The following is a 24,303-nucleotide window of genomic DNA, read 5'->3' on the forward strand; positions in this document are numbered from 1 at the left end:
ACCTTAAGATCATCCAGTTCCAACCCCCCTGCCATGGGAAGGGACACCTTACGCTAAATCATATCACCCAAGGCCTTGTCCAACCTGGTCTTGAACACTGGCAGGGATGGAGCATTCACAACCTCCCTGGGCAACCCATTCCAGTGCCTCAGCACCCTGACAGGAAAGAATTTCCTCCTTATATCCAACCTAAACTTCCCCTGTTTAAGTTTTAACCCATTGCCCCTTGTCCTGTCACTACAGTCTCTAATGATGAGTCCCTCTCCAGCATCCCCATAGGCCCCTTTCAGATAGTTTAAGGTCAGCTGGACACAGGGGCTCGGAGCAAGCTGCTCTAGTATAAGGTGTCCCTGCCCGTGGCAGGGGTTGGAAGTGGATGAGCTTTAAGGTCCCTTCCAACCCAAACCCTTCTGGGATTCTATTTTCTCCACAGCAGTGCTTCCCCTGAGGCTGCATTCGCCATCTTTCACCTTGAGCTTTTTTAAATCAACTCATTCCTGGAGTCTTCTTCCCTAGAGATACCCATGAACCATCTGACACAAGCCTGAGCAATGTGTTCCAGCTGACCCTACGTGATCTGGGAGCTTGGACTTGATGATTCCTGACAGTCCCTTCCAGCCTTAACCACTCTGTGATCTCCTTCCTGTTTTCTTGGCAATTAAGATTAATTGTCCATCCCATCAAAAGAATAATTAGAAGTTAGGAATTCCACTTTATTTATACCACAATGACCAATACCCAACTTCACCCAACCTGTATTGGTTCATCACTTTCAGGTTTCTGATGCTGCTCCCCCTCTCAACCCATGACCACTTTGGATGCTGACTCATGTCCAGTGGTTGGGTGATGCACTCCTCAATACTCCTCTCACCCTGTGCCAGGGAGGGTTGTCAGGGGTGTGCAGAAAGCAAATCCACTCCTCAGCTGGCCCTAACTTAACATCAACAGCATGAACACAGACGACTGGCAACATCAGTTTGAAGACTGCAAGGCTCAAACCACATTTCATGGCTCACCTGGCTCCTCCTGCCACAAGCAATAATGCCAAAGAAGGGCTGGGCATAAGAGTTCCTATTTTTGTTTACATCAGGTAATAGAGCTGTGGAACACAAGTTAACCACTTTAATCTGTGATCTCCTGAATGACTTCGTATCTGTCAAGCAGGAACCACTAACCTATACTTCAAAAGAACTATCCATGCTTTCAAACAGAAAACAGCAGAAGATTTTTCTTTGGAGAATAACATAACTATGAAATTACAATTCCACAAAGTTGGCCAAAACCAGATGTAAAAGCTCCTTGCTTCTGATTCCCTAAATCTTTGTTCGACTCTTTAATACGTGGTACTCACTGTGTTCCACTCCCATGCTCCAACACAACTTTGGGTATTTTTCCCAGCTGTATTTATGAGCTTCTTCAGCAGAGGAGCTAACCCTGGCAGCTCAGCATCCTTCCCCATCATCAGCTGCTCCAGCACATCATTTCCTAACATGAAAGTTTTATCATGTTTCATCTTTATTGCCTGCATTTCACCAGGGTTTTACCATGTAGCCCTCACCTTGGATGCTTTCTTACACTGCTGCTAACTCCAAGAACACCACACCACAAGCTCTGGGATCAAACTAAGACTTCCATACTTCTATCACCCACTAATGAATATGCCTTTTGTGAAGCATCCCAACTTGTTCTCAGGAGGAAACCATTCTAATCCTGGGAGTCATTAATACTAAAAGGCAGTGAACGTGTCCTGGCACTTGTGCTACCAGATAAGAGGGAGATGAGCTGGAAAACAGCCACAGCAGCACCAGAGGGACACTGAGTGGAGAAGGAAATCAAGTGACTACTCAGAGGCAAACTTCATTCGGCAAACTACTGGGCCAGGATTTTGCCAACCACAACTGTTAGGAGAGCAAAACAGAGCTTAAAGCAAGCAAAAAAAGCCAGAGAGCTTCATGCTGATAACCCCCATTTTTAAAGCTAGGATTGACTGCTTGTTATCAATTCTTCAAGTATCACTTTAGCCTAGGAGTTTAAGGGGAAACAAATGCTTTTCTCTAAGGTACTACAATATCTGAATTATCATAATGGAAAGAAATCAAATGCTAAAGCACGGCTGCTGAAACACAGGAGTCTTTAGAAACAGCCCTTCCCTCATTTTGAGAAATGGTTTGTTTTCCCCAGACCATTACAGACATCAACAGGATCACTATGTCTATTGTAGTTCTGAGAAATTCTCTGCTGCTCGAGCTCCAAGAGCTTTGTCTGGCTATGGGGGAAGAGAAATAACTCTCTCATGCTGATGGCACACTGCATATATGAGAGACAAATGCTAGAAGGTACTAAGTACTCATTAAAGCTAAAATGTAGAACTGAAGCAAAGGAGAGTTCATTGATTTGGGGAGAAGGAGGGAGAGGAGAAGGAGTAATGAAATAAGGAGGCAAGATCACCTTAGTGTTATAAATGGCCATGGATATTGCTGTTCCACAACTGGAAGAAACTGTGCTCTTCCTGCAAGGCTGGAAGTAACCAAGAATATAACACACCTTTGTGTGAGTTGTATTGTTTCTCAATGATTTGAGACAGGGTACAGATGATGGACATGGAGCTGTTGGAACAAGTCCAGAGGAGGCCACAAGGATGATCAGGGGCTGGAACACCTCCTGTATGGACACAGGCTGAGAATGTCGGGACTCTTCAGCCTGGAGAAGAGAAGCTGCGTGGAGACCTCAGAGCAGCTTCCAGTGTTTGAAGCAGGCTACAAGGATGCTGGGGAGGGACTCTTCATCAGGGACTGTAATGACAGGACAAGGGGTAACAGGTTCAAACTGAAACAGGGGAGATGTAGGTTAGATATAAGGAAGTTCTTCCCTGTGAAGGTGCTGAGGCACTGGAATAGGCTGCCCAGAGAAGTGGTAAATGCTCCACTCCTGGCAGTGCTCAAGGCCAGGCTGGACAGAGCCTTGGGTGCCATGGTTTAGTGTGAGGTACCCCGCCCATTGCAGGGGGTTGGAACTGGATGATCTTAAGGTCACTTCCAACCCAAACCAGGCTGGGATTCTATGATTTATTCATCACCTTTCCATCCTCTGCGCCTGTTTGCCAGTTCAGTCCTTCAGTAGCTCCCATCCTCTCCTTCACCCCACACAAAGGAAGTCTTTCTGTCACTGTCTTCTGCCTCCAGCAGGATAATATCACCAAGTCACTAAGGAGGCTCTCTTTCCCCCCCTCAAAGCTACCAGGTTTCTGCTTGAGGGATGCAGTCTATCCAGCTACTGCAAAGCACAGAAAGACCACAAATAGTTATTCTGTTTTAATCTTCATCTCAACAATACTATGTGTCTTCCAGAAGTTCTTCCCAGGCCATAAACAAGCTATTCTTAATATCATCTTCAGGACAGCCTCAGAAGTGGCTGTACGAGGCAGCAGGCACTAATACTTGCACACACATAACTATCTGTTATCACACCAGACAATACTACATGGAAGTAACCTCAAACAAGAGGCTACTCCTCAGCTTCTGCAGCCCTCTGAAGGTAGGCAGGTCCAAGAACAAGGACTGTTGGCCAGAACAGAACTTAGACGTGATGATGGTGTCACACAGGACTCACTTTGGTGGTTAGAAAGTTCCCTGATACAAATATACCACAACACAGTCTATGAGGCTTCTTCAGAAAACATCATCTCACCCTGACCAGAAGAATTTCCACCAGCATTCCAGGTTCTTGTACGCTTGCCCTGAAATAAGTCTTGGAGCAAGCTGCTCTAGTGGAAGGTGTCCCTGCCCATGGCAGGGGTCTGGAACTGGATGAGCTCTAAGGTCCTTTCCAACACAAACCATTCTATGACTCTGTCATTACACATTATTACAACGTATCGTGACTCTACCAAAGAGTCACATCAAGCCCTGTAACTTGTGATCAGCAGTACACAAACATGCTTGATACCATACATTAAACACAAGAAAAAGCAATTACACTAACAGAAAACTCTGCTTCTCTACCCTCTTCTTTAGAAACATACCTAATCTTAAGCTTGAAAGTCTGTCCAGCTCCTTGTCACTAGATCTGGGTGGCTTTTGCTTGCTATTTTAAGCAGCTCAAAGCTTCAGGTATGTTTCTCCCATACAGATATTCAACAGCAGTTTAAGTCAATGTTCCCTGTGAATGTCTTCAGAGAATGGTGAGAACCCTTAAACTTAATGCTGTAAAGCTTTCCAGGTATTCCAGTGTCAACAAAAACACCTGACATAACCCACTGGAACAAGTGGCTTCAGCAGCTAAACTCACTTGAAAAGAGAGCTGATGTTAGAGGTCTACAAGATTTACACAACATACAGCAGACTGTAAAACAACTTACTGCTTTGAAGTTCCAAAGACTATACATTTCTCAGTTTCAGGTATTCTCTACTGAAATAACATAAAGAAATTATAAATGGTTTCCTTGGGGTTTCCACAAGCGTTTACCCTCAGTTCATTATAAAGACAGAATAGGGAAAGGGGAGAAAAGCTTTACTGAAATGGACCTACTGCCATCTGCATGGTATCAGGTCTTTTTATTCAACAGCTCAACCGAAGCCAACATGTGAAGAGTGGTTTTATGATCAAACTCCAAACAAACACAACACATTCACAGAATCACAGGATGATAGAAGGGTTTGGGTTGGAAAGGACCTTAAGATCATATGGTTCCAACCCCCTGCCATGGGCAGGGACACCTCACACTAGACCATGTCGCCCAAGGCTCTGTCCAGCTTGGCCTTGAACACTGACAGGGATGGAGCATTTACCACTTATTTGGGCACCCTCACAGGGAAGACCTTCTTCCTTGTATCTAACCTGAACTTCCCCTGTTTCAGTTTGAACCCATCACCCCTTGTCCTACCATGCTGTAATCAAGTGAAAAATTTCTAGGCTGGGCTCAGCAGGATGATTGTAAAGAGTCAAAGGAGATAAAGATGCTTAAACTGCAGTGGGAATATGGAAGAGTGCCTCAGACTGGAAATCCCAACCAAAACACACTCAATGTTTTCAAGATCACCTTTAGCACCATCATGACCAGCAAGATTTTGATGCTGGATTGTTATGTGGCAGAAAGAATATGTAAAGCATACATACATGTAACCAACAAATCCAACCCATCCTGCTGAGCTGAGCTAACACAGCCCCACACCCTTTGGAAGATGCCATCACCTGAAGAAGATGCTCCCTCATTCACATATTGGGGAACTGGCAAAGAGCAAGTGGGTTGTGCAGTCATGTGTAAAACAGATCTCTGCTGAACACTGGGCTAATATTTTCAGTCACAAAAGATCAAGTGCTTAATTAACATTTACACCAATTCTCCAGCTATTTACCAACACAAATGAGGTGGGATTTGATACCATGGGTCCTTAAACACAGCCCTAAACACAGATGTAGATCTTGCTCCCCTCCATCCCATACATCTACTATTCAGACTGTTGCAAGTAAAATCTCTTAGTTAAAAGACTGTGTATTTTTGTTAGAACAGGGAGAACAAGTATTGGTTTCCTGTGATGGTTTGGTCCAGTTTGCCCAGTTTTGCCTTTGGTAGAGATACAGCACTGAGGCACACTGTAGGGTGATCTGTATTGGTACCTCAGGTTTACAACTAAAAGTACAGTAATACAGAAGCAAGGACATCTCCCAGCTCTCCCAAGTTCCACTTAAAATCATATCCTGGGTTGCTGTGATGGTTTTGGCTGGAGTAGAGGTAATTTTCCTCATAGTAGGTGGTATGGGGCTGGTTTGCATCTGTGCTGGGAATAGTGCTGATCACACAGGGATGTTTTAGCTATGGCTGAGCAGTGCTCACACGAGTCCAGGCCTTTCCTGTTTCTCACACCACCCCACCAGCAAGTGAGCAGGGGGTGGGAAGGGACAGCCAGGAGAGCTGACCCCAAGGATATCCCACACCATAGGATGTCAGCTCAGCACATAAAGCTGGGGAAAGAAGGAAGGGGAGGATGTTGGGAGCGATGGCATTTGTCTTCCCAAGTCACCATTACATATGATGAAGCCCTGCTGTCCTGGAGATGGCTGAACACCTGCCTGAGCATGAGAAGTGGTAGATGAATCCCTTGTTTTGCTTTTGCTTTACCTGTTAAACTGTCTCTATCTCAATCCATGAGTTTCCTTACTTTTACCCTTCTGATGCTCTCCCCCATCCCATGAGGGAAGAGGGAACAAGCTGCTCTGTGGGGCTGAGCTGCTAGCTGGGGTTAAACCACAGCCATCCTTTTCAGCACCCAGCATGGGGCTTGAAGGGTTTGGGCTAAAGACAGGTTTGATTGGAATGTTCTAGTTCATTTATAGCTGTTCTTACTGTTCAGCTATTAACTTGCAGGCACCTTGTTTGCCATGGGGCTCACTTGCCTTGCTGTAAATTCAAGTCTAGTGCTTTTTGCTTTGCTGTTTGCTGTAGTGGTGCTCATCTCGCTCTGCTCTGCCTGGGAACACTTGGTAACAGCAGCGGCCATGTGCCTGGGCTGGCAGATGGCCAGGGCATGGCTGCTGTGTCTGTGCTGCTGTACCTGGCAGGCTGGAACTCCAGGGTCAACTCCAGTCAAAGGGACTGTCACCTCTGGGTGAGTTCACTTAGGAGCAGGACACCCTGAAGCTGTGGATGAGTCCACACTAGAGCAGGTATATCTCAAAGCATCTGTGGCCATGGTTATGTGTGGAGCACTAGGTGGACCTCTGAAGGGACTGTGGCCCAAGGGTAAGTCCAAGCTGGAGAAGGTACCAAGCAAGCAAGTGGCATGGTTGGTACCTTCCTTGGCATCCTTGGCTGAAAACAAGTCCAAGCTGAAGCAGGGGCAAGGGGAGGAGTTCATTACAATGTTAAACCCTACAGCCAGGGCCAAAGGGGCCAGGGATAGAGACTGCAATGGAAATACCTCTAAATTGTTGTGAGCCAGGATCTAATTTGCATGTTATAGGAATTACTATAACAGGAGATGGAGCCTAAAGTCATAGACTGAATTAACTCAGGGGACATTTTACAGACATTTCAAGGGGTGACACATAAACTAAGGCAAAGATATATGTATTAGATCAAAGGATGGGAAGGGTGGTAGTTTGTAAGGATATAATGGAGAGGATGGGACCTAGGATCAGGTGGTATGGAATAAGGGGTGGAGAATGTGGTTTTGGCTGAGATAGAGTTAATTTTCTCCACAGTAGCTGGTATGAGGCTACGGTTTGGATCTCTGCTGGGAATAGTGTTGATCACACAGGGATGTTTTTGCTGCTATTAAGCAGTGTTTACACAGAGCCAAGGCCTTTCCTGCTTCTACCACCACCCCAACAGCAAGCGGGCTGGGGATGCACAAGGAATTGGGAGGAGACAAGGCCAAGACAGCTGACCCCAAATGACCCCAGGGATATCCCATACCATAGGATGACAGTTCAGCACATAAAGCTGGAGGAAAAGGAAGGGAGGGGATGTTGGGAGTGATAGTGTTTGTCTTCCCAAGGCATCATTATGTGATGGAGCCCTGCTGTCCTGGAGATGGCTGAACACCTGCCTGTCATGGGAAGCAGTGGATGAATCCCTTGGTTTGCTTTTGCGTTACCTGTTAAACTGTATCTCAATCCACAAGTTCCCACTTCTATCCTTCCAATCCTCTCCCCCATTCCACCAGGGGGAAGGGAACAAACTGTTCTATGGGGCTGAGCTGACCATAGCAGTTACTCGTTAAAGAATTCCCATAAGAAACACCTTACTTTCTGAAGCATCTCAACAACCAAATTCTGACTTAACCCCATCACCATCTCGACAGACACTCAACTTTGGCCTCTCTCAAGAAGACCATCATCACTGCAACCCAAGTCACAACATTTGTTCTGGTGTCCTCAACATAAAAAGGACATGGAACTGTTGGAACAAGTCCAGAGGAGGCCACAAGGATGCTCAGGGGCTGGAGCACCTCCTGTATGGAGCCAGGCTGAGAAAGTTGGGGCTGTTGAGCCTGGAGAAGAGAAGCTGCGTGGAGACCTCAGAGCAGCTTCCAGTGTCTGAAGGGGGCCTATAGGGATGCTGGGGAGGGACTCTTCATTAGGGACTGTAGTGACAGGACAAGGGTAACGGCTTCAAACTTAAACAGGGGAAGTTTAGATTGGATATAAGGAGGAAATTCTTTCCTGTTAGGGTGGTGAGGCACTGGAATGGGTTGCCCAGGGAGGTTGTGAATGCTCCATCCCTGGCAGGGTTCAAGACCAGGTTGGAGGAGGTCTTGGGTGCCATGGTTTAGTGGGAGGTGTCCCTGCCCATGGCAGGGGGGGTGGAACTAGATGATCTTAAGGTCCTTTCCAACCCTAACTATTCTATCATTCTATGATTGTACATACAGCAAGAATCACCATAGGATCACACAATGGCTTGGGATGGAAAGGACCTTAAGCTCATTCAGTTCCAACCCACTGCCATAGCATTCTTAAAGGCAAGATATTCTTCATAAAATCAAATCTTCATCAGACAGCTTTCAAATGAGCCACCAGCCAGGAAGTTCAGCTGTTTTATCATAAAGCCTTCATAAGAAGCCTATTTTCACACCTCCTAGCTGATCCCACAATTCAACAGCAAAATCAACACCACACATTCCTCTTTTCATATTCCAGCCTGATTTACATCACCCCCCAAATCCCAAAGAGCATTTCAAATTGGTTCGTGCACTTTAAGACAAGACCATACCTGTGTACACACAGTTAAAACATCTCACCCCCTATTAATACAGGTTCATTTGATATCAAAACTTGTCAAACAACTACAGGAAGTTGTTCTTACTTGAGCACTGCTGTCATGGCTATTTGTCTTGAAATTCTTAGGTAGGAGAGATAATACAATAAAAGTTCAAGTCCTGTCTGAGCCTTAAAAACCTAAAATGCCTCTAAGAAATACTTGATAGCTTCCTTGTTGACAGCATCTGCTCAGCATCCTCGCAGCATCCCTTCTGTAAGGGAAGTCATACCTTATACCCTCAATAATGGACAAGTTCTTTGCTGTAATTATTAACTGGAAAGAAAATACGAGTGTTCTACAACCACTGAACAACATACGAATGAGCTCCTGGTTCTCCTTGAGGCTCCTAACAAAGAAAACGACCTCTACTGATCTCTCGCAAGAATAACTCTTTGAGACAAGACAATCTAGGCGTGTTCAAAAACAAAGGACCAAAAAACCACCCCAAAACCAATACTGGAACTGCTGAACCTCAAAGCAGGGTTAAACAACCCCCAAAGTATTGACTCCCTTCCTTCATTGCAAAATTAATACGGGGAGGAGCTCGAAACAGCCGTTACTTCAGAGCAGCCCTCCAGGATCTGAAAGGGACTACAAGGATGCTGGAGAGGGACTGGAGTGATAGCACAAGGAATAATGGGTTTAAACTTGAACAGGGGAGATTTAGGTTGGATATAAGGTAGAAGTTCTTCCCTGTGAGGGTGCTGAAGCACTGGCACAGGGTGCTCAGAGAAGCTGTGGCTGCCCCATCCCTGGCAGTGTTCAAGGCCAGGTTGGACACAGGGGCTTGGAGGAACCTGCTCTAGTGGAAGGGGTCCCTGACCGCGGCAGGGGGTTGGAACCGAATGAGCGTTAAGGTCCCTTCAACCCAAACCAGTCTGGGATTCTGTGATTCTATTGGGATTTAAAAGTTGCTCCAGATACAAGAAAATCAGAAAATAAAACACTTTGTAGGTTCTGTAGCTATTTGCTCCATATTTTATGTACACTGTCAATGCAAATCCACTGTCAAGCAATGCTGGTATCAAAAGTGAAAATGTATAGAACCGAAATCAAAGTCCCTTTTGCTATCCAAGGAAAACTACATACAGTTGGTAAATAACAGATGTTCAGCAGAAAAAAAGACCACTTTAGTTTTCAATCAATGTTTAGCAACTTTATGACTTGTACACTTAAAAACAGCATTTTGAAGACTAATGGAAGTAAATATTATGTAGAGAAATACAGTCATGACAAGTATTATCCCAAAAGCATCGTTTTCCCAAAGGCCAAGTGCGGGGTCTGCCCCCTGGGTCAGGGCAATTCCAGCACAAACACAGGCTGGAGGAGACGAGATGGAACAGCCTGAGGAGAAGGACTTGGGGTGCTCGGTGAGGAGAAGCTCCCCAAGACCCGGCTTCAGCGTGCACTTGAGGCCAGAACCCCCCTGTGTGCTGGGCTGCACCCCCAGAGCGTGAGCAGCAGCTCAGGGAGGGGATCCTGCCCCTCTGCTGGGCTCTGGGGAGACCCCCCCTGCAGCCCTGATCCAGCTCTGGGGCAGCAGCACAAGAGGGACGTGGAGCTGTTGGAGTGAGGCCAGAGGAGGCCATGGAGACACTGCAAGGGCTGGAGCAGCTCTGCTCTGGAGCCAGGCTGAGAGCTGGGCTGGGTCAGCCTGGAGAAGAGAAGGCTCCTGAAGGGGAGACCTGAGAGCAGCTCCAGTGCCTGAAGGGGCTGCAGGAAAGCTGGAGAGGGGCTTTGGACAAGGGCTTGTAGGGATAGGCCAAGGGGCATGGCTGTTCTAGTGGAAGGTGTCCCTGCCCATGGCAGGGGGCGGGAGCTGGATGAGCTTCAAGGTCCATTCCAACCCAAATCTGTCTGGGATTCTGTGAATGAATGTCCCTAGTTGTTTTTTCAAGTAGAAACTGTCTGAAAGGTGGAAATCTAACCCTGATGAAATGCAGGCCTTAAGGTCCCTTCCAAACCATTCTGTCATTCCATGATTACATGTTACTACAATGTATCATGACTTTACCAAAGAGTCACACCAAACCCTGTAACTTCTGATCAACAGTACACAAACATGCTTGATACCACACATTAGAGACAAGAAAAATCAATCACATTAACAAACACACTGTTTCACTACTCTGTCCATGAGGTTTATGCCCAATTTATGCTATAAGATACCAGGTGACAGCCACCAGCATCCCAGTCTAAGCCCCATGATTTGGTTGTAACCAAGAAAACCCCTGTCAACCCATAATGAAAACTCCATAATCTAAATCACTGGAAAGCTGTTTAGAACATGGTTATGCAGAAATCATTGTCCTACTGACACACACATCATGCAATGAAAGCCATCAGGATTATATTTGTTAATCAAATGCATATCTTAAAACACAGGTCACTATCTCACACCTTCATTTGAATTTATACTGCAGTTCACACAAGAAAATTACTCTTACACACCCACTCCTATCCCATCACAGAGTAAAAGCATCAGTTTTCTTTACAGACATCACTTTAAAAGACGTATTTTCATTAAAAATTCAAACAAAATAGTATGTTGGTGGGTTTTATGAATAAGTTTTGCAACAGTTTAACAAAACTGTGCTGTTCCTGATGTGCCCTTTATATAACATAAGAGGTAAAGGGCTGCTGGGGAATTGAATATAAATACCTGTTTTCCATAAAGTTAACCCTGTTTTTAGAAGTTAGTGGATCTCAGCTGTCTGTTTTATACTGATCAGACACTGGACAACACGAGGAGACAACACATTAATCCTATTTCACTGTATTTCTGCAGTGGCTGTTGCGAACTCACAGACAGGACAACTGCACTCTGCCCAAAACCCAACTTCTTTGATATAAGGGAGCCCCTCCATGCTGATTTAAACACCCCCCCTTTGAAGACAGGGAGGGTTGGGTGGGGAAAGAGGGGAGAATGAGTGCGTTTGGGGGGGGAAAGCAGGGGCTGTTGGACCAAAAGCAGCCCTGAGCTGGGCTTCTCCAGCAGCAGGAAGTTTCTATGGGGCCTGGCCGAGCATGCGCCGTGAGCTCCACAGTCTCCCTATGTGGCAAGAGTGCAGAGGCAACAACCAAACCAGTAACAGAGACAAGAGACCAAGAGCAACAAGCACCTTCCCCTCTATATTGCGACTGCAGCCTCCATAAAGCCCTCCCCAGGCTTGGACAGGGCCCTCCCACCTCCATGGCTGGGAGCAGGAATTAAGGAGTCTGGCAACCAAATCTGCTACTGGAGAGAGGGGGAGAGGGGAGGAGGAGCAGCTTGAAAGGGAACAGCCGAGTGTATAACCCATCCCTCCACCTCACACAGCTCAGGTGGCGGTGGGGAAGGAAGAAGCAGCCAGATTATCCCCCCCCCCTCAAACTACAAGAGGGGACGAGAGGGAGGAGAAGAGAGGGATGGAGGTGGCACACAATGGCTGACTGTTGGTGGGGAGGAGATGGCCTACAACAGCAGTCATGGGGAGGGCGCAGGGCTTCTCTGTGCCTCCCCCTCCCCATTCCTCACCCCACAGAGAGGGAAGGAGGAGGGGTTGAAGGAGGATCAGGACATTGCCTTGTGTATGTGTGTGTGTCCTTCTTGCTTTAGGGGTGAAGGAAAAACGGACACATAGGAAGGGTGGGGATGGGGGGGGGGAAGGCTGAGAAGCAAACCCCCAAGCTGCTGGGTGGGGAGGAGATGGAAGAGCCCCATTGCCAGCGCCAGGGTGAACAAAAATAGTTATTTTAGCTTAGCCTCCATTCTGCAGGAATCCCACCCGCACGGAGCACGGGAACGGACTCAGGGAAACAAGAACGGGGAGGGGGGGAGGAGGAAAGGGGGGTCACAGCCGACACTGACAAGGGGGAGGACGGGAAGGAGGGGAGGAAAGGTCCCCCCACGTCCTTCCCGTGCCCCACAGCGGGGAGGCAGCTCCCCCCCACAGACACAAACAGCTGGTCCCCCCCTAAAAAAAGCAGGAGAAGGTTCCCCTCCCCCCGGAGCGCCGCTCCGGGAATCCCAGGCCCCGCCTCTCCCTCAACGCGCTCCACCCCCGGGACCGGGAGGAGGCGGGGGGGGGGGGGAATAGCCCCAGTCCCCTACTTCACCCCCAGCACCGCGGGCCCCCACCTTCAACCGGTCATGCAGAGTGTGTGTGTGGGGGGGGGTGGTGGGCTGAGGTAACCGGGCCGCTCACCCTGATCTCCAGGCTCCTGCGGCGGCTGCAGGACGCGCTCCAGCTCGGGGAAAGGCAGCTCGGGCAGGTCCAGTAAAGCCCCGTAGCGCTCGAGGAAGGAGCAGACGACGGCGAAGTTAGGCCAGGAGCCGGGGCAGCACGGGCCCGCCGGAGGAGGGGCAGGCGGAGATGGGGCCGGAGGAGCCGCCGCCGCCGCCGCCATCTTGGACCTGAGGATGGAGAAGGCGCTGAGGGGAAAGAGGGGGGAGCGGGGAGAGGGAGGGAGGGGGCGCTGCCGAGCCGCGCCGCCAGTATCCCACAATGCACCGGCGGAACAGCGAGGGGCGGGGGGGAACGGCGGCCAGAGCGGCGCAGGGCCGGCTGCCCTCCGCCGCGTGCGGCGAGGGGAATGAAAACAAGGCGGGGCTCCCCCCGCTGCTATTTATAGCGGGGCGGGGATAGACCGCCCGGATGACCAATCGCAACGGGAGGTGGGCGGGGCCAGCGGGTAGCGCTGGCCAATGAGAGGGCACCGAGCGTTCCCGCCCCCTCCGTTCCGCGGTAGAGGTGGCGGCGGGGTGCGCGCGGTGGGGTGAGTGTTAACGGTCGTAACGGATCCATCCCCTCAGTGCGAGGGGGCGCGGTGGGACGGGAAGGGGGGTGAATGGCTGCTCGTCTCCTGGTCCCGCTGCTAGGCAGCCGCTCTGTAGGGCTGCTTAGCGTTAGAGAGAGTGGTAAGGTGGCAGGGCCTTGCTTTGAGGTGCGTTTGGGGGGTGTCTGAAAGCTGTGCTGCCCGCCAGTGGCATCCCCCTTCGTGCGGTTCTGCTCTCCTCTAGGTTCCCTGCTTTTTCCTTATTCCTTCTCTCCCACCTACTTCGAGGAATCCTGCTCTGTTCCCATCACCCTGCTCTCTGTGATCTTCACCAGTAGTTCCCTTCACCCGTCTTCTCAACAGCATTAGCTTACCGAGGTCCTGAAGAAAGTTCTTGTTGTTAAACTTGATATCTATCCCCTCCTTACCCCGTTTATACTTAACCTGTCTTGTGTACTTGCTGTTGTGCTGTCGGGTATGAAGTCCTTAAGAAGACCTGCTCCTTCAGCTGCTGTATTGCTCCTGAAATGGCTGAGGAGAAGTTGCCTGCCTTCACCTGCTGACCCTGAAGAATTAACGTTGTCTTTTGATGCATTGCAGTTGTTCTGTCTGAAGCTGCCCATGTACTGACTTACTCTGTCACCTTTGTGCCCTTTGATCTCAGGTTGCACCTAGATTTTATGAAGCATTCCTTCCCTCTGCAGTCTCTTCATAAAATACCCTGATGTGCTGCTGTTGTTCAGCTTTTATACTCGATTTGTTGCTGGTGAGAGCTGCCCTGAAACAACATTTACCCTCACTGGAGATGAGTGTTGGCAACTTTAAAATCCACCTGCTTGTTTGCCTGCACTTCATCTCAAGTTTCTGTTTCATTCTCAGCTGTTCTTTTTTTCAGCCGCTGCTTCATTCGGTATAGTCTCCTTGCATGAACTTGTATTTTGCCTCCTTTTAAGCTCTCCTTCCTTTATTTGCTGTGATTTTGCACTCTCATAACTTCCTGAACCATTCCTCCTCCTTGTCTCTTTGTGTTTGAACTACTGCAGCATTGTTAGTTTAGGTTAAACTTATGAGTCATAGACTTCATGGTCTCTGATCTTAAGCGGTGGTGCGTGTTTTGGTGCTGTACCTTTGTCATAGTAATTAAAAAAGCCAAATTATTTATTGGGGAAGCATTTTCCTGCTCCTTGCTGACTGGTGACAGGACCATGCCCAGTGTCCATGTCCTGGGTTCAGCAGTAGCAGTCATTTTTCTCCTTCTTAGTAGCTGGTGCAGTGCTGCGGTTTTGACTTTTGGCCTGGGAACAACGCTGATAACTCTGATGTTTTTAGTTGCTGCTCAGTAATGTTTAATCTGACCAAGGCCTTTCTGAGTTTCATGTCCTGCCAGGGAGGAGGGGAAGCCGGGAGGAAGCAGAGACAGGACACCTGACCCAAACTAGCCAAAGAGGTATTCCATACCACAGCACGTCATGACCAGTGCATAAACGGGGGCATATACCCAGCAGGGCTGGATCACTGCTCGGGTCTGGCTGGGTATCTGTGGGTGGGTGGTGAGCGGTTGTATTCTCTTCCCTTGTTCCCTTATCATTATTACTATTGGTGGTAGCAGCAGTGATTTGTGTTATACCTTAGTTACTGGACTGCTCTTATCTCAACCTGTGGGAGTTACATTCTTTTGATTCTCCTCCCTATCCCTCTGGGAGCAGGGTAGGGGGAGAAAGGAGGGGAGTGAGAGAGAGACTACGTGGTTCTGAGTTACTGACTGGACTTAAACCACGACAGTCCAGAATGTTCAAAGTTCCAGCTAAAATGTTCATTCTTACTTGAAGATACTCTTCCTAATTCAAATCCTGTTACTGGTATTCTCTGGCAGTATTATAGGAAATAGCTTTAGACTGCAATTTTTATTTATGGCTTTTAAGTTTTCTTTCTTTGTTTCTGCTACTTGCTTATTTTTGTGCTATTTGGAAACAAGAGTATGGATTAGGAAGCTCTTCCCTGTGAGGGTGCTGAGGCGCTGGCACAGGGTGCCCGGAGAAGCTGCGGCTGCCCCATCCCTGGCAGCGTTCAAGGCCAGGTTGGACACAGGGGCTTGGAGCAAGCTGCTCTAGTGGAAGGGGTCCCTGCCCATGGCAGGGGGTTGGAACTGGATGAGCTTTAAGGTCCCTTGAACCCAAACCAGTCTGGGATTCCCTGAACCCTGGCTCTCCTGTTTGCGTTTTGTGCCTGTGTGGTTGCCCAGTTCCAGCCTTGTATGGATTGGATTCCCATTTGGATTGGGAAAGGTGATATTTCTAATTACTGTTCATTCACCAGTGTCAGATCTCCAGGTCTAATTCTGCTGTTCCCTCTCAAACGCAGCACAGGCGAAGGTTATTTTCATTCTTGAGAGCCAGGCTGTGAGCAGTTTATTCAACCTTTACTGCGGTTGGTGGGTGATTTCATTCTGTTGGGACTCCAGCTGGTTATTCTTCTGCTATAATCTCCCTTCAAGCAGATCTTTGGAAAAAAAGTCTTGCAGACCGGTGTTTAAATCCACTGCATTGTGGATTGTGCGGTGAGGGAGGCCAGAATACATGAATCCAAGCAAGTTTCATTCATGGCTGCTTGCCTGTTTGGCAAGGGATGGAAGAGTCACAGAGTGGTTTGTGTTCTGGAAGCTTAAAACCCATCCAATTCCAGCTTCCTGGCACAGGCAGGGACACCTTCCACTAGGGCAGGTTGCTCCAAACCCCATCCAACCTGGCCTTGACACAGGGTTGCACTTGGCCTTGTTGAACTCCGTGAGGTTCACATGGTCCCACCTCTCCAGCCTGTCCAGGTCCCATCTCTTCTCTGCAGCTATTCTGTGGAAGAAGCACCTCTGGCAGACTTGCTCCTGTTCTGAATCCAACCTAATGTGGTTTTATGTCATGTGAAGTGGGGCACTGAGACCCTCTCCTGGCAATCTGAGGAGAGTGTGTCTGTGCTGTGATTTGCTGTAGCATGTTAAAAGCCAGGGAAAAGGCTTTCCAGGAGGGTTGGAAAGCTGGTAACCCAAAGATTTCTGTTTTGTGAGGGCTCTTTAATCTCTGCCACCAGAGTTCCTGTGATTGATTCATTTTTTTCCCCTGATGGATTTGGATTAAAAAGGAAAAGATGAGAAACCTCATGTCTGGAGACATCAGCCAGGGAGAATTTCTGGATCGTTCAGGAGCAGATCTCTTTTTACTGCAGTCACAACCAGTTTTCTGCATAATGTGGTGTTCAGACCATCTTCCTCCTGAACTGGACAGATGGAAAGGTGACTCCCTTCGAGGAGCATTTCCAGGGTGTCACCAGGCAATTCCTCTTGTCATTTGCTGCCAGAATCACAGCAGCAATCAGCTCACAGTGATGTGAGGGACTGTGAAGAGGGCATAAGCTTCCATGGTGGGGTGAGCTGGTGCTTTGAATCCCTGCCTGATGGCTGCCCAGCTGTGACTGTGATAGAGATCTCAAAATGACTGTGCTTAATACCAAAAAGCAGTTGGTCGTTAGCAGTGCTGATAAGGCCTCAGCTGGAGCACTTCATCTAGTTCTAGGCAGCACACATCAAAGATGCACGCCAATTGTTGCCTGCCAGGGGAAAAGAGAGGAGAAAATAAGCAGAAATCTAGAAAACATGACTGAAGGGAAGTTTATTTCATTTAAAAGAAAGGAGAAAACACAGAGTTAAGTCCTTGGGAAACAAAAGATGGTGGAAAAGAGAAGGCTTAAGCTGTTCTTGTCAGCAATAGAAAGGATTAAGAAAAAAAATGGGTTTAAATTGAAACAATGAAGGTTGAGGTCAGAGATTGGAAAATGTATTATTTGGGTGTTTAACTGTCCAGAGACATTTATCTCTGCCAGGAGTGACAAGGAAAAGAAGGTTGGAAAGTCTCCTTTGCTGTAGCAACATGGCAGTGCCATTGTTCTGTTCGTGGCCTTTCCATTGTGTTTACTGGGAGTTGTTTAACCTCATGTACCACTTTTAATTAGCAAAGCAGCCGAAGAAACAGCGTGTCTCAGATATTTTAGGATATAATTACTATATTCATTGTACATTTTAGGGAGAAGATTGAAACACAGGTTGGAGCAACCTGCTCTAGTGGAAGATGTCCCTGCCCATGGCAGAGAGTTTGGAACTGGATGATCTTCAAGGTCCCTTCCAACCCAAACCAGTCTGTGCTTACATGATTCTATGTGAGAGGATATTCTGGAACCTGATCCCTGTTAGTAGTTTTAAGAGCTGAGCACCCAATAGTTGTACAGATTTAGTATATAAAATTATTTGCACCAAATCCTGCACAAAATTACCCTCAGTTCAATTCAGTTGTGCCAAAATGATGTGGATAAAGCCTGTAATAGCATTTCCTTCCTAACTCCTTGGGGCAGGGGCAAAGCTTTCTGGTTATGTCAACATGCTGCATGTGTTAGCCTGATGTTATGCATTAAAATATCCTTTTTCCAGACTTTGGTTCAACTTTGTGATGTCTTCCCCTGAAATTGCTTCCCTTTCGTGGGGTCAGATGAAGGTAAAAGGCTGCTCCACAACATACAAGGACTGCAAAGTCTGGCCAGGAGGAAGCCGAACCTGGGACTGGCGAGAAACTGGGACTAATGTAAGTTTGCTGGTTACTAATCTTTAGTCCAAAGACCAGTTGTTAGAATTCCAGCCAGAGATTCTGCAAGTTGCCTTTTGCTTCCATCTGTTGGGCTTTTCCTGGGAAGAACCAAGTGTGTGTTTCAGACATGAGTGTGCAAACGGGCTGGAGGACTGCAGGCACGATGTCCTGTAGGTGATGGTGCAGCAACTCTCCTCCCAGCTCCCCTCACCAGGCAGCATCCCTTACAGGTCTCACACAGCATTCTGTGTTTGGTTAAGAGTGCAGTTGTCACCAGCTGCTGGTAACAGCCTCTTTCAGACTGTGTAAACAGAAATTGTCTTAAGTGAGACAGGAAAAAATGTAAGTGAAGCTAAAAGAAATCACCAGTAACTGACTCTGTGTGTTTGGAAGACAACAATGCATGTGGTTTAGTTTAGATCCTTTTCCTTGGGGTCCCTTGTGCTTATTTCAGAGGAAAGATATGCAGCTAGTATCATACACACTGGTTTTGCCATGAAAAGCTCACAGTCTGGCTAAGCACACAATGACTGCTCTTGGTAGCCATATACTAAGTACTTGCCCTCACAGTTTTTAAGCTTTATCTGTAAATGCTATCAGAACAGTATAAAAGTCCATGGAACAGTATTGACATTCCAGATTTAGAAGCAGTATAACATCTGCTGTGTTAGGAACTTGATGTTGGTAATTCTCCCCATATATTAGGCTTGCACTACAATAGCTCTATTGGCTAGGGAAAAAAACTCCAGGCTTTCCAAGCAAAAGTTAAAGCACAAAAGGACTATGTACCAACCACGTCTTAGACCCAGCACCTGCATCCGCAGCCCTGTTGAATTCATTTTGATGCAACTCAAGGGCAGAACCTTTGGGTTTGCAGCTTCATCTATAATCTTTGGGGGAACAGAACTTTGCTAACCTGTCAGAGGTCCATTTATACAGTTTATAACACCAAGAGAAAGGTAGTTTTTTACCTTTCTCTCTGCAAAGGTATCTTTACCTTGCAAAGAGAGATAGCTGCATATATAACACTATGAGGAGTTAGGTGGTGTGCTTTAAACATGAATAGCAAGCAACCACTATAAGAACAGAGCTAAGCTTTTCCAGACTGCATCTCCAACTTGAAGAACTGTACAAAATGAATCCAGTCAGCACTGGAAGTAGTAGCATTCACCAGATGCATTTTCTCCATGTTTCTTTATGGTAGACTGTAGTGCCTCTATATTAATTGAGCATGCTTTTCCTGGGGGTAAATGGAACTGAAGTTGGGGAAACAAGCAGTGCTGATCATGTCCCACATGCCAGCTGGAATGAATTGCCTCCTTTCCTCCTCTGCTGTCAGGCTGCTGTCTGGTATGTAATCCTTCATCTCATAACTGGCTCTGCAAGGTTCTGTAACTGAGCACTGATAGCTCTTACAGCCTTAACCCTTGGGAATGGAAGGCAGCCTCCCTGCCTGGCTGCACTCCTGCCATCATGGGAGAAAAGAGTAGGAAGTCAGAGAACAAAAGAGGCGAGGAATTCTGCTGCTCTGCCTCTCCCCCTCCAGCTGCCCAGTCGACAAGGATACACTTATTCCATCATTACATGTTTCCTACAACACATGTGAAAGCCCCACATCAGTGTGTCTTGTGTAACCAAAGAAAATCCTTTTGTTCCATGGCTTCAGTGTCTCAGGAGTACTTATGTGACACAAACCTTCCCCAGTAATCCATTTATTGCAATTGCAGTAAAACATTCCAGTTCTTTTTGTCCAAGTTTTCAGCCTACTTTAAAAAAACCCAAAGGAAAAGCATGTCCTGTTCTGTCACAAACATACACTTGCAATGATTTGTTCTGGGATTGCTTTGTGGATTGAAGTGACCTCTGCATTCTAGGTGTAGATATCAGATGTGAATGGACTAAGGAGAGGACAGCTTTTGGGCTGGCCAGCTGTGTCCTGGGGTGCATCAAGCACAGCATAGCAAGCCAGTTGAGGGAGCTGATTCTCCCACTCAGGGCCACACTGATGCAGCCTTACCTTGAGTGTCATGTGTGGGTTTGGGTGCCTCAGCATAAGGACATCAAACTAGTAGAGTGTGTCCAGAGGAGGGCGACCAAGATGCTGAAAAGCCTGGAGGGAAAGTCTTGGGAGGAGTGGCTGAGGTCACTTGGCTTGTTCAGCTTGGAGAAGGCTGAGGGTGACTTCATCCCAGTCCTTAGCTTCCTCAAGAGGAGCAGCAAAGGGGGAGGTGCTGATCTCTGGTGACCAGCAATAGGACACAAGGAAATGGGGGTCAATTTGCATCAGGGGGAGTTCAGGTTGGACTTCAGGAAAAGTCTCTTCAGTGAGAGGGTGGTTGGACACTGGAACAGGCTCCCTGGGAAGTGGTCATGGCCTCAAGTCTGTTAGTGCTCGAGGAGTGTCTGGACAACACTCAGAGCTATATGGTTTAGGGTTAGTTAGTCCTATGAGGAACAGGAAGTTAGACTCAATCCCGATGGGTCCCTTCCAACATGATGATCCTGAAGGTAATTTCCAACGTAGTTGATTCTCTGATTCTATGAGGTATTCTATGAACTTAGAGAACCATAAAGGCAAACCACCTCTGCTGAAATTCCAGGCAACATCCAGGCTAAAGGCTTTCTTGTGCAGTAAGTTTAATCCATCCCTTGGAAATTGCGCTCTGCTGTGGGAAGTTTCTCTCACCTGCAACTTGAGGACCTCACTTGTTTATTTCAGCTTCAGAAGTCTCACTTGCTCTGTTCTGCAAGCTGAGGCAGTGACAGGGCTGAGAACTCTCACATCTTGTCTGAGGCTGCAGCGTCAGCTCCTGAAGACTCGGGCAGGGAAGAAAGAACAGGAGAGGACACAAAGAGCAAAGCTCACTAATGGAACATCAAACCAGTTGTTAAGCTGGTGCTTTGACCTTAATTCATTGAAAGTATGGAGTATTTTTCTGGAAGTGTAAGGGATAAAGCATTAAAATAACATCCTCCAGAAGTCCACCATGGCATTACCTGCTTCAGGTGTGAAAACCATCTCAGTTCCCTCAAGGAACATAAAAGGAGGGGGAATGGTATTTATGATCTAAAAACAATACATACCAAAGAGGGGCTAAATTCTAGCACAGGCTGTGCAGTATCTTACTCTTGGCCATAGAGAGATACATAAAACTTGAATCCAGGAGGAGAATTACAGTGACATTAAGTTTTATGTTAACACTGTAGGTGTATTTGTGGATTCTTGTGTTTAAAGTAGTAGTAAATAGTTGTACTTCTTTAAAACCCTCATGCTCTTAAAGCTCTTTTTGTCTTGGAGGAGTTTGGTTTCAAATACTCCTTTCTCCACATTAGGAATAGTGCAGTACTTGAAACTGAAATGAAGATGACAACATATTCCAGTCCTCAGTGGTAAATGAGATTTGCAGAGTAAACAAGGAAGTCATTTTATCGTTTTAATTATCTGAGGAGCTCTTTGTAATTAAAATGAGGATTGGGTTGGGGCAATCAGTGTTACAATGAGATTTTGTTCCTTTGAAAACAGCAACATGTTGCAGTTTGTGGATTTTGCTTTAACAGCTATAAAATGCTTGTTCTTAGAAGTAAATCATAGAGTCACAGAATGGTTTGAATTGAGAGGGACCTCAAAGCTCATCCAGTTCCAACCCCTGCCATGGGCAGGGACCCCTTCCACTAGAGCAGCTTGCTCCAAGACCCTGTGTCCAACCTGGCCTTGAACACTGCCAGGGATGGGGCAGCCACAGCTTCTCTGGGCACCCTGTGCCAGCGCCTCAGCACCCTCACAGGGAAGAGCTTCTGCCTAAGAGCTCAGCTCAGTCTCCCCTCGGGCAGGTTAAAGCCATTCCTCTTGGCCTGTCCCTACAGGCCCTTGTCCCAAGCCCCTCTCCAGCTTTCCTGCAGCCCCTTCAGGCAATGGAGCTGCTCTCAGGTCTCCCCTTCAGGAGCCTTCTCTTCTCCAGGCTGACCCAGCCCAGCTCTCTCAGCCTGGCTCCAGAGCAGAGCTGCTCCAGCCCTCGCAGCATCTCCACGGCCTCCTCTGGACTTGCTGCAACAACTCCACATATTCTAGACGCATGTAATGCTTCTTTTTACCTGTTCAATGAAGTATTATAATATTACCATCAATTGATTAACTATCATCCTTCATCTGCATATAGAATGCCTTTTTTTAATTACCAGTGTTATCTGCTGTGTGTATGAAGAGGCTTGTGTTACGTTTTGGCACTGCTAATTTATGCTGCTATGCTGTGGACAGTTTCAAAAGACACAGAAGGAGCTTATCTGGTTGATGCTCTCAGTACAAACTGTTGTTTTCCTCCCCTGGCTCTTAGCATTCTCCAGGAGTGCAACCAGCTGACCTTGAAGAAGTGGTCAAGAAGGGTGTTAAAACTGTGGTGATTGGTCGTGGCATGAGTGAGGCGTTGCAGGTAGGCCTGTGTGCTGTGAGAAAGATGAACTAGAACTGTTTGCTTTCCCTCTGATCAAGAGGAAAAAGAAATCTAAGATGCCTTCCTAAAAGGGGAAAAATTCAGGATGCTGAATTGGCATCAGTGAGCTCCTGCCAGGAGTCCCTTTTTCCTGAAAGAAACGTCATATGAGATCCTCTGTGTCAGCATCAATGTGAAATGGTAAAACAGGTTCATCTGCTACAGGAGGAACTTAAACAAGGGGAACTTCTTACAGTGTCATTACTCACCCTCTTAGAACAGGTCATGAACTTGTTCTCTGGCCTGCTGTAAAGACTTTGATAATGAGGTATTTTTGTTGCTCACTTCAGCAGATAGCACTTCTGAGCCCCTGTAGCTAGTCTGAGCTTCAGGAGAAGCTACTCTTTAGTTTTTGATGAGGTGAGTAACACCTTATTGAGATTAATTGTACCTTTAGCTCCAGTTCTATTTATTTTGGTAAGAAAGGGCTGCATTTTAATCATAGAATAACCAGGACTGTAGTGACAGGACAAGGGGTAATGGGTTAAAACTTAAACAGGGGAGACTGAGGTTGGATACAAGGAAGAAACTCTTTACTCTGAGGGTGGAACAGGATGCCCAAGGAAGTTGTGAATGCCCCATCCCTGCTTTACAGTGTGAGGGGAAAAGAACCTAATACTTGCTTTTCCCATTTCCTTTTCTCTTCTGAGGTTCCAGCATCCACTGTGGACTATCTGAAGAAAAACGGGATCGATGTGTTGGTGTTGCAAACAGAGAAGGCTGTGGAGCAGTACAACGCCCTGGCTGCACAGGGTGTCAAAGTAGGGGGGGTCTTCCATTCAACCTGCTGACTCCTGGCAGCTCCATGACCACACAAATCACAGGCACATCCCTCCATTGCATCAAATTACAGGCAAGAGAGTGTGGAGTTCCAGGCCAAGGTGTTTGTGCCCTGACACTCTGAAATGCAAAGGCAGTTTATTAGATTGAAACCAATCAAGTGCTTACAAAAGGGGGTTGGTAATGAAATCACTGAATTATAGAACCATTTCCATGCGTTCTTGAGACTGATTTAACCTGAACACTGTCATATTTTGGTTACTTAGCTCTTCACCTGTTTGCTAAATTAAAATGCTAAGTTTTGAATACTTTCATTAGGAAATGGCCCAAGATTACATTATTGGCCACTGGAATGCAGCTATAGGATAGCTGATGGGTACAACCAAGTGGGTATGAAGGTAAAACTTCATACCAGTAAGTTACAACATAAACAAAAAGCAAACTCAGAACATACAGCTTTGCCTCCTGCTTCAGTGACTTCAGTCAGGAGGTTGGCTAATTCATGACCATCACGCAATTTAACACTAAGATTTTACATTGAGCTAGAAAAAGGAATAAAAAATAAAGTTTACAGGGAATAAACATCAAATTTGAGCCTTAATCCTCCCAATGATAGGAAAATGCTTTGAGTAGTGCAATATATATCTATTCACAAGTCCTTATGTGCTTAAAATCACCAGGAAGATTTGTCACAAGAGTTTGCAACCAGCAGCAGACGTTGATCTTTAGGCAATGAGCCTACATTGCTGCTAGCAAGTGGGGCTGGATGTGAGGATTCTGACTGGTCATGGTTAGCTGAGGATTTAAACATCGTGCCAACAAGCAGGTTATTCTGCTGCAAGTTTAACAAGTTCTCTTCATTGCTGTTGTTGGTGGGCTTCTATTAATAGAC

The 24,303-nt window shown here is 47.0% G+C and overlaps 2 protein-coding genes across 3 annotated transcripts in view; one reads left to right on the forward strand and one right to left on the reverse strand.

The window, feature by feature from the left end:
• The window catches only part of RSF1 (remodeling and spacing factor 1), a 55,868-nt gene extending 42,555 nt beyond the window's left edge, over positions 1–13,313 (reverse strand). Inside the window, exon 1 of the mRNA XM_062639072.1 lies at positions 12,949–13,313. Within this exon, the coding sequence (XP_062495056.1) occupies positions 12,949–13,150 (202 nt within the window). The 5' untranslated portion in view covers positions 13,151–13,313. The remainder of the gene's footprint in view (positions 1–12,948) is intronic.
• Positions 12,876–24,012, forward strand: AAMDC (adipogenesis associated Mth938 domain containing). 2 transcript variants are annotated; one of them, XM_062639227.1, is made up of 4 exons: positions 12,876–12,900; positions 17,991–18,141; positions 22,476–22,571; positions 23,282–24,012. In XM_062639227.1, the coding sequence occupies exons 2-4, from the start codon at positions 18,010–18,012 to the stop codon at positions 23,420–23,422; spliced, it is 369 nt and encodes a 122-aa protein (XP_062495211.1). In that variant the 5' UTR covers positions 12,876–12,900; positions 17,991–18,009; the 3' UTR covers positions 23,423–24,012. The 2 variants fall into 2 exon arrangements, with proteins under 2 accessions (XP_062495211.1, XP_062495212.1); XM_062639228.1 differs by lacking the exon at positions 12,876–12,900 and adding an exon at positions 16,778–16,802 and having other exon boundaries at positions 23,289–24,012.
• Positions 24,013–24,303: the final 291 nt, after the last annotated feature.

The sequence above is a fragment of the Pezoporus occidentalis genome, unplaced genomic scaffold, assembly GCF_034315485.1.
Source record: "Pezoporus occidentalis ecotype Australia unplaced genomic scaffold, CSIRO_AGI_Poc_V1 ctg6, whole genome shotgun sequence".
In the NCBI taxonomy this organism is placed as follows: Eukaryota; Metazoa; Chordata; class Aves; order Psittaciformes; family Psittacidae; genus Pezoporus; species Pezoporus occidentalis.

Coding starts and splice junctions, on each gene's coding strand:
- AAMDC (XM_062639227.1), top strand. CDS start 18,010: ATGTCTTCCCCTGAAATTGCTTCCCTTTCGTGGGGTCAGATGAAGGTA. Junction 18,142..22,475: donor GGCGAGAAACTGGGACTAAT/GTAAGTTTGCTG, acceptor CCTGGCTCTTAG/CATTCTCCAGGAGTGCAACC. Junction 22,572..23,281: donor GCATGAGTGAGGCGTTGCAG/GTAGGCCTGTGT, acceptor TTCTCTTCTGAG/GTTCCAGCATCCACTGTGGA.